The 9,147-nt window shown below is 44.5% G+C and overlaps 1 protein-coding gene across 1 annotated transcript; it reads right to left on the bottom strand.

The window, feature by feature from the left end:
- Positions 1-1,544: 1,544 nt before the first annotated feature.
- On the bottom strand, positions 1,545-8,717 carry pnn (pinin, desmosome associated protein). The gene is made up of 9 exons (XM_060051809.1): positions 8,557-8,717; positions 8,077-8,157; positions 6,588-6,659; positions 6,037-6,112; positions 5,817-5,911; positions 5,616-5,691; positions 5,152-5,307; positions 4,539-4,677; positions 1,545-3,101 (listed from the first exon to the last, which is right to left on the bottom strand). The coding sequence occupies exons 1-9, from the start codon at positions 8,667-8,669 to the stop codon at positions 1,861-1,863; spliced, it is 2,049 nt and encodes a 682-aa protein (XP_059907792.1). The 5' UTR covers positions 8,670-8,717; the 3' UTR covers positions 1,545-1,860.
- Positions 8,718-9,147: the final 430 nt, after the last annotated feature.

The following is a 9,147-nucleotide window of genomic DNA, read 5'->3' as shown; positions in this document are numbered from 1 at the left end:
AATATTTCTTACAATAACAAAGTCCAAAGTTTTGATGACTCCAGTAGGAAACTTAAGATACCTAGAGAAATGTGTGAGTGCTCACAAAACATCAACAAGTCAGCAGTGTGGTACAGGGTGATCATTTCTGATATACAGTACAAAAGCTGAAACTATTAGCCAGGAGTGGGAAAGATGCAGACGCAGACGCTGACGCAGACGTGGGAAGCAATAAGACGCACCAACACACAGTTGCCTGTTGCAAAATGGTTCAGTTTAATAGAAATAGTTAGGGTTAGCTGGTATGGCGTTATCTGGTATGGCTATTGTCTAATGTTAGCTTAGTTCGTGTTGTTTCGTCATGTTAATCGCTAGTAATAGTAAGTCATTTGTAGAAATATAGCCTATCATCACAGACTGTAGGAATGTCACCCACCCACCCTCCATCGCGTACGACACTGACGCTCGTAATCTGTAGTGCAAGGGAGTTCGTGCACAGATCGTAGGACGTAGGACGTAAAGTCCCGCCCAGGTCGAAGTGGCGTCGATTTAGAGAGTCCCGCTTTAATATGTCCATTGCTTCAATAGACCCGGCTCTCCCCTATTTTACTTCCGGAATCAGACCTGGAGGGCGTCACTGTTGCGCTCTATCCCTACACGTGAAAGCTCAAAGGTGTGACATACAAGTCAGAAGCTGAGCAATAAAGAACTGTCTTTTCTGGGACCTCTGTCTAGTTGAGTCACCACAGGGTTCAATCCTGTCCCCCTGGGTATGCTTCTCTTGGGACTCAGGCCGTTTCTCAATTCCTAGCACGCGTGCTACGGACTCGATGACTTGCAAGTCCGTACTTCAAGCACCGACTTGCGAGCACGCGAGTACGTACCTGCAATTGGAACAGCAGCGGACTCGATGACGTCACCACCTCTGCTCGTCCGTTAACTGTGCTACGGCCTCATTTAGGCATATACTACTGAACAATATAAACAAATGATATAAAACAAAATCCCAGCCTCTTTCATTTTCAAATAGTATGTAAATATTCTGAATGAATAAAAATTGAAAAGATATGCGTGTCCTGTCATGTGTATAAGCTATACACACACGACTTTATATATCTATATATATTTATATATTATCTTATTATATTATATATATAAGTTAAGAGTAACTTAAGCTACAGTTGTGCTTCACAGTCTTCTCCATATTGTCCGCCATCGTACTGCTGCGAGTGCGAAACGCATCCTGGAATTTATAGCGGTTGCAAGCACACACGAGCCACCTCCGATGCATGCTCGGTGAAACGGCAAGATCGAGCACGCATCAACACTTCCGGGTTTTACGACAGTACTCGCTTGATGCGTGCTTCGAATTGGAACAGTGCTCGGGCAACGACTGATGACGTTTCACGAGTCCACGAGCACGCACAAGTACGCGAATTGAGAAACGGCCTCATTATAGGCAGTTTCTATAAAATAGTTATCCTCCAGCGATATTTTCTAGGGTTCACAAAAAAGGTATGTTACAATAAACCTACCAAGTAGTAAAGGCTGAATGACGCAACACATTGAAACATATTCTCACTTTATTTGAAGCTGATTGTTAACCGGTACAAAAAGAAAACGTTGTTAAACATCTAATTTGCACATCATACATTTAGCCAGACAGATCTCATCTTTGACATCGTTTCGAGTAAAAAAAAAGGAAAGATGCCCGCACTCAAAGGACTACAAGAGGATACGGCTATCGAACTAATGGCTCAGTAGCGACACACGCACACACACACACACACATTATTTCAACAGGCCATACATGTAAAAGAAAAAAAGCCTGCTTTGTAAAGAAACTGCGTCCGCCAGGCAGGAGGGTTGTAGAGGTGTGGCCTAGTGCCTCTTATCCTTCCTGTCTCTGTCCTTGGGGTCCTTGTCCCCCCGGGACAACCTACTTCTACCCCCATCGCTCCTCCTCTTCTTCTCCTTGGTGCTTGCTGACTCCCTCTTCCCGCCGCCGCTCGAGCCCCGCTTGTGAACACTCTTCTCAGCCCCCTTCTTCCTCTCGCGGTCCACCGGCCGCTGGTGCCGCTTGCCGCTGTCCCGGCCACGCCCACGGCTGCTGGACGAGGAGGACGAGGAGGAGGACGAGGAGTGGCTGGAGCCACTGGAGGAAGAAGAGGAGCCACTGGAGGAGCCGGAGCTACCGGAGGAGGAGGCGCGGTCCTTCCGCTTGGCTTTCTCCTTCCGGGACCGGCCACGCTTTTCTCCTGCTTTCTCCGTTGGCCTGGGAGCAGCTTCTGCGCTGGGAGTTTCTTGAGGTTTCGGGGGCTCAGTTTTATCTTGGGTCCCTTGTATTTCAGGGACTGAGCTCTGGGCCGGATCAGGCCCGGGGGCAGCAGCTTGCTCCTGTGCGGGCGGGTCAGGGGTTTGGTGGGTCTGTGGGCTCGGGGAAGGTTTGTTGCTCTGGGTCTGGGCTGCTGTTCCAGCCGGCTGGGAGGCAACGGGGGGTGGGCGGCTGGCACTCTTAGCGGCAGGGACATCGCCGGGTGAAACGGTGTCAGAGGGGGGGGCCTCCGTGCTTGGTTCCTTGTGGTGGTCCGTGGTGGCGCCCTGGGTTATCTCTGCCTGAGCCTCACTGTTCTCCCCCTTCTCCTGCTCCTCCGTCTTCCCTGCCCTCTGCTCCTCCATCACCACCCCTCCCGTGTCTTGACTTACCTCCACCTCCTCCTTCCCCCCTCTCGCTCCACCCTTACCCTTAGACTCCTCCTCTTCACTGATTTTATCCCCTTCCTCAGTAACCTCCATACCTTCCTCTCCCTCCCCCGCCCCCTTCTCTACCATCTCCCCTCCCTCAAGGTCTCCTTTCCCCTGCTCTGTGTCCATCCCCTTTCCATTCCCCTCAGCATCCTTCCCAACCCCCTCCTCCTCTTCCTCCTCTTCCTCATCCTCCTCCATTTCCAAGTCACCCCGGTTACCTGTCACCTTGACTACCTGGCCTGCGGGCTTACCCTCCGCCGATTGGTCCCTCTTCACAGCGCCGGCCTCCGTGTCGCGGTTTATCTGTCGCCGGGGGCGTGCCTCCATTTTGCTGAGGTGCTCAGCAAACGCCTCCCGCCTTTCCTCAAACACGACTGGAGGCAAGAAAACACAGTTGATTGCAAAGAACACAAGAATGCATGGCTGAGGTTTGAGGACAATGGCAGATTCAGAGCCAACACCTCAACATTGACCTTTTCCATGACCGTGGTACTCTTTGATTGGTTCTCATTGAAAGAAAAATAAATGTAACCCACAGCTGAAAGCTCAAGCGTCATTTTAAGTTCTAGCATAAGGTCAGCATTAGGGGTGTAAATCTCTGGTTTCATCACGATACGATATTATATCGATTCATTGGACAACGATACGATATTTGCCGATATCAAAAGTCTGCCGCGATACGATACGATTTGATTCAGGGGCATGCGATCGATATGAGACGATATCATATGCCCATTTAACACAACCTCTTACAATCACATCAACTCACATCAACTTAATTATAATTTCATCATTTTATTTCTTTGCTCTTCCGGATATTTAAAACAAAAACAATTCATTTTTAATACAAATAATAAAGTGCCACATAATTGCATTTAAGTGCCAAAGGTTTTTTATGGCTTAAATTAAAGAGCCTGTAATGATCTTTCATTTTGAACGTAGACCATTCCCACCCGATCTGTGTGGATAGTTTTCTTCTAAAAACAAAACATCCCTCGGAATCATCTTGGCTGTAAAGATAAGCCGTCCGTGTTGCCAGATTGGGCAAATTTTTCAGCCCGATTTGGCTACTATTAATCACGTTAGGCTGGAAAAACGGGACGTATGCCCAATCTGGCAACACAAAACGAAACTAGACATCCTCGCGCATGTGCTCGCTGTTGCTTAACCGGTGAATGGATACGAGCGGCTTGGCGCTTTGCGCAGAAATAGTTTCACAAACACCCGCGAAAGGAGATATATAATAATAAAAGCGTGTAATACAGCGATATGCATCGATGTTTGGGGCGTTGCATCGATGCAGCTGGATCGTTCGCCAATCAATCGATGTATCGATCTACATCGATGTATCGTTACACCCCTAGTCAGCATGCGTAACATTTTCTTCATATGCTCCTCAATGTCGCCTATATTAGGGCAGTGCGATATAATTGAAACGTTGCAGGATGTAAAAATCAACTATTTGACATATTTGAGTTGCCAGTTGAAAGCGGTGTGTCTAAATAAGAATGTAGGCGAGTCGTATCAGCAATGAGAGCACTGGTACCGCCACCGCCATACAGCTTCATTGTCATTCTAATATCCATTACCACCCATTGTGGTCAACACAGTTCAAGAAGGAAAACTCTAGAAGTGTGTGGTCTTTCTACTACGCAGTGGCTCCTCTGATGTTCCTCCACAGATACGAATTGGGAAGAACCAAAGACGTCAACCTAATATTAACATCGCAACATTGTATGTTTCCTTTGTCTTTGGTAGATTGAAATTATGGCGGGGGCTTTCAGCAAGAAAAATATACCCGTGGTTCTTACCATTGAGATTCTTGGTGGACTCGTCGAGGAGCTTTTGTGTGGCGGAACACACCTTCCCGGGCTTGTAGAAGATGTGCGGTTTAGCCTTGGTGCGGATGAATTTCACCAGAAGGACGTTGTGGCTGTTCCACTCATCTTGCTGGTGGTGACAAAAAAAACAACAACATTAGCCAACTGTACTGTTAAATGTTCTTCTGCGGGATGGGGTCAACAGAATAATACTATTTGATTTAAAACAGTGACAGAATGTTAACAAACACCTCTACCATTTACCTAATTTGTAAAATATGAATAAATGGTTACTTGAGACTGGATTTTATGCCATATAACATTACATCATCAAGTCTCTCAACAATATAAATTCTTTGGCAGATCAATTCCATAATACAGGAACGGTCTGTCATACATTTTGGGAAAAAATTTTTAAGGGAATGACTCCAAATAATGGCTTTTCTTCAGTGGTTAATAAAAATAATTTGAGAGACTATTACTGATGGAAAAATCCCATCCATTATCTATTTCAATCCCCTCCATTATCCATTTCATCTCGTTTCCAAAACATCATTTTTTGTATGATTGCCACGCCCTAAACACATCGAAAAGGTTCCCGCACCAGCTGAGCCAATTCCACTTTCTGCTCCAGTAGCTTCAGCTCAGTCTGCTTGGCCCGTCTCTCCTCAAAAAGCTCTCTCCTCTCGCCCTCCACCTTTTTCTTCTCGGCCTCCGCCTGCACCTCCAGCTTTTGTTCGATCTCACAACGCCGCTTTTGCTACAATGGGGAAAAGAAACAATGGATGGATATCAATAAAAGGATTGAGTGGAAAAACTTGATATGCTTTAGGAAATAGGTAAATTCGTCAGAACACAAGACTCTCATCACTATCTAGTGAACGTATGGTGCAATTGCGACTGTTTGTCTTGGTGTCATTTAATTATATTTGCCAAGAACTTTCAAATCTTAACTTCTGAATGAGACCAGCGTTTATTTGTCAAAACATATTGCTACACCCAGCCAATACCACTAAGAGAACTGTGTTTAATTGAAACTAATAATGCACAATTTGCAAATCCTCTTACCTTGTCCGTAGCAACGTTGGATTCCTGCTTGAACTTCTGCAGGGTCCCCATGAGCAGGCCAAACATACGCCGATTCCTGACAGAGAAAGGCACATGCAGCCAGTTATTATAAGACAGGGATGCAGTGAAATACCAGAATGCATACAGGTCAATACAAATACACACAACTGTCTAAATCTACAGCATTGCATAGGGCTTTACCTCTGTTTCCCCCTCTCGTCCATGGTCTGGTCTTGGATGAGGTCTCGGCGTGTCCGCTCCTTGGAGGTAGCTACCACAGACGACTGCAGCGCCGGCTGGGCACAAGAACACATCGGGGTTAGCTGGGTGGATTAAAGCTAGGCAACTTTGAACATGCCATGGGCTATAAATGATCAGCTAACACATTCATTTCAAACAAAGGGTTTTCATGGCTCCGAACCTTTTTGACATCGTCATCGTCCTCGGCGTCGCTGTCGTGGCGTGAATCTCTCCTGGCTCTCTGGTCCCCAGCCAGCCTGCAAGAAACAGTGACAGGAAAAGAGGACATGAGCCACACCACGGATAAGTTGTTCAATCATGCATTGTATAAGTCAGCATCCTCTAGTGGCCAAGCTCGCCGTTTCCTCGGTGCTCAAACTCTAACCTGCACACATGAGCACAACAATGCCAAGTATGTCTGTGTGATGTGGCAAAATCTTTCACCACGATGTGTCATTACATATCTCGATATGCATCACAATAAACTACACCAAAAACACACATGCATCATGACCTCATTTTAGACAATCCTGTCACCCAAGTACAAATTAAAGTCACTTTCTCTTTTGTACTTTCTTATGAAGTGACGTTGAACAGAACCGTCACACATATTAGATACATTAATATATATGGCTTATTAAAGAAATGCGTGTGGCCTTTGTTTTCCATTCTGCTTTCTGTGACACATTAATCACTGTTGATGTTAAAGCACAATTAATTGAAAAAACATACCGTAGCAGGGCCCCTTCGATGTCCCTCTGCTTTGCCGGGGGGGCTCCACCTCCCATGTCCGAGAGACCACGCCTAGGAAGAACCAGAGAGACAACCGTAAATAAACATCAATCAACATGTACATTGGGAAAAAACTAATTGGATCCTCTGTGGTATCGTCGTATCGGCCTAGGTATGACTCGGAGAGTGGTAAATGTTCAACATATTCTGAGACATAAGGTCAACAAGCTGGCACTCTTGAGCTGGTTTATGAAGCATCTCTCGAACACAGTTAAGAATTCAGTTTATATTGGAAGTGGGCGGAATGGTAAATAAGCCACGCCCATTGGATTAATCTCCAGGTAAACCTTTGGTCTGTCTTGGCTTGTGCGGAAATGGCAAAGAGGCCATGTTTATAGTGTTTAACTTATCTACAAACTCATAAAACCTTATATGGTGTTGTCCACTACTTGGAAAATAAACCATTCATAACTGGTGTTGGCTTTAAAGGCACCCAGTGCAACTTTCGAGGCTTAAAAATAAACATTCAATTTCTAGTCTTTTTTTACACGTAGTAAGTTTCAATAACTCCATACCATTACATACCGACATTTAAGCAGCAAAGATGAGACGTCGTTGTGTGGTGAGAACTGATACAAAATCGATAACAACAACAATGCCGCCATTTTCTTTATTTTTTGTAACCTACAATAATAAATAAAGCAGGCTTCCAGTCAATGGAAAAAATGGCTTCTCCCCACCGGCGATTGTTGTTGTTTATGATTTTCTATCAGTTCTCACCACACAACGACGTCTCATCTTTGCTCCTTGAATGTCGATATGTAATGGTATGGAGTTATTGAAACTTACTACGTGTAAAAAAGACTAGAAATTGAATGTTTATTTTTCATTGAATGTTTACATAAAGTTGCACTGGGTGCCTTTAAAAGGCACCCAGTGCAACTTTCGAGGCTTAAAAATAAACATTCAATTTCTAGTCTTTTTTTAAACGTAGTAAGTTTCAATAACTCCATACCATTACATACCGACATTTAAGCAGCAAAGATGAGACGTCGTTGTGTGGTGAGAACTGATACAAAATCGATAACAACAACAATGCCGCCATTTTCTTTATTTTTTGTAACCTACAATAAATAAAGCAGGCTTCCAGTCAATGGAAAAATGGCTTCTCCCCACCGGCGATTGTTGTTTACGATTTTCTATCAGTTCTCACCACACAACGACGTCTCATCTTTGCTCCTTGAATGTCGATATGTAATGGTATGGAGTTATTGAAACTTACTACGTGTAAAAAAGACTAGAAATTGAATGTTTATTTTTCATTGAATGTTTACATAAAGTTGCACTGGGTGCCTTTAAATATGTCATCAAAAGAAGCATAAATAAATTATTGTCATCAACATAAGGTTTTCTGGCCGGGGTTGTTTGCGTGTCAACAATGTTAGTTGTTTGCGTGTCAACAATGTTAGTGGCAGTGTTGTGGGTGTACCTGAGCAGGTTGCTCCCTCTGCCTCTACCTCCACCTGGGCCGACCGCCATGGGACCGCTGAGCCGTCTCAGTTGGCCCGGTCTGTGAATACATTGAATGATCGCTTTCAAATCATCATTCATTCGACAAATGATTAACAGATATAGTTAGATCGTATCACTATAATTACATACAGGACCGGTTCTGCAATACTCTGGTAATCTGTCAGATGTTTTAAAGGCTAATGGTCTAGGTTACGTCATTCCGTCTTTACTTCGTAGTCTTGTCCTGCAGCAGCTATTTTATTATTACCTTGGATCACAGGCAAACGGATATTTCTATTAACAAAATAAAAACAGAATCACCGCATGTCCGATGAAACCCGGTTAGCGTCCCATGCTAGTGAAGCGTGGCTAACGTTAGCATTAGCTAGCCATCCGATGTTGGCACTTTAAACCAACAGTCGGGGTAGATGTTCCAGATGCATGGTCGACGTGTTACCTTGACTCATTAGGATCGCGTCCAGTGAGTTTTCGGATGTTCTCGTCGACATTCTTGAGGCTCTCCTTGGCCTTTTCAAGCTGGTCTTGGAGACTCCGCACCACCACCGCCATCTTCACTGAGGTTGGAATGAGCTCTGACGACGGCACTTCTTCTTCTTCTATTTGTAAAATTCCGGCAGTTTAGACGCTGTTTAACGTATTACTGCCCTCCACAGGTCAGATGTTGAACTCGATTTTTACATATTGTGCAGGAACTGCGGAATTGCATTGGAGATCAAGTGGTGGTTCTAATTGTGTCCAAACAAAGAAAAAACAGAAAAAGGCCCAACTCCAAGTCCTAACAGTCTATCAAATAATATCTAATATATTTATTTCTGTCCTATATTTTCTACACTCCAGAAACACGTGTTTTACGGTCTCCGAACTCCCACATTAATAGTGATTTAGCCCACAGTGACCCAGCCTTTTTTTAACCTAAGATTGTAAAGAGAAATAGTGTCTAAAAAGATAGGCTGACCAAGGCACTCTTTAAAATAAACAAAGCTTTAATAAATAGGCTAATTAATAATGGAATTCTTAAAGAGTTGCC

This window comes from Gadus macrocephalus, chromosome 5 (assembly GCF_031168955.1).
Source record: "Gadus macrocephalus chromosome 5, ASM3116895v1".
Classification (NCBI taxonomy): domain Eukaryota; kingdom Metazoa; phylum Chordata; class Actinopteri; order Gadiformes; family Gadidae; genus Gadus; species Gadus macrocephalus.
The sequence above is the reverse complement of the archived record's forward strand: the minus strand, read 5'-3'. Positions and strand labels throughout refer to the sequence as shown.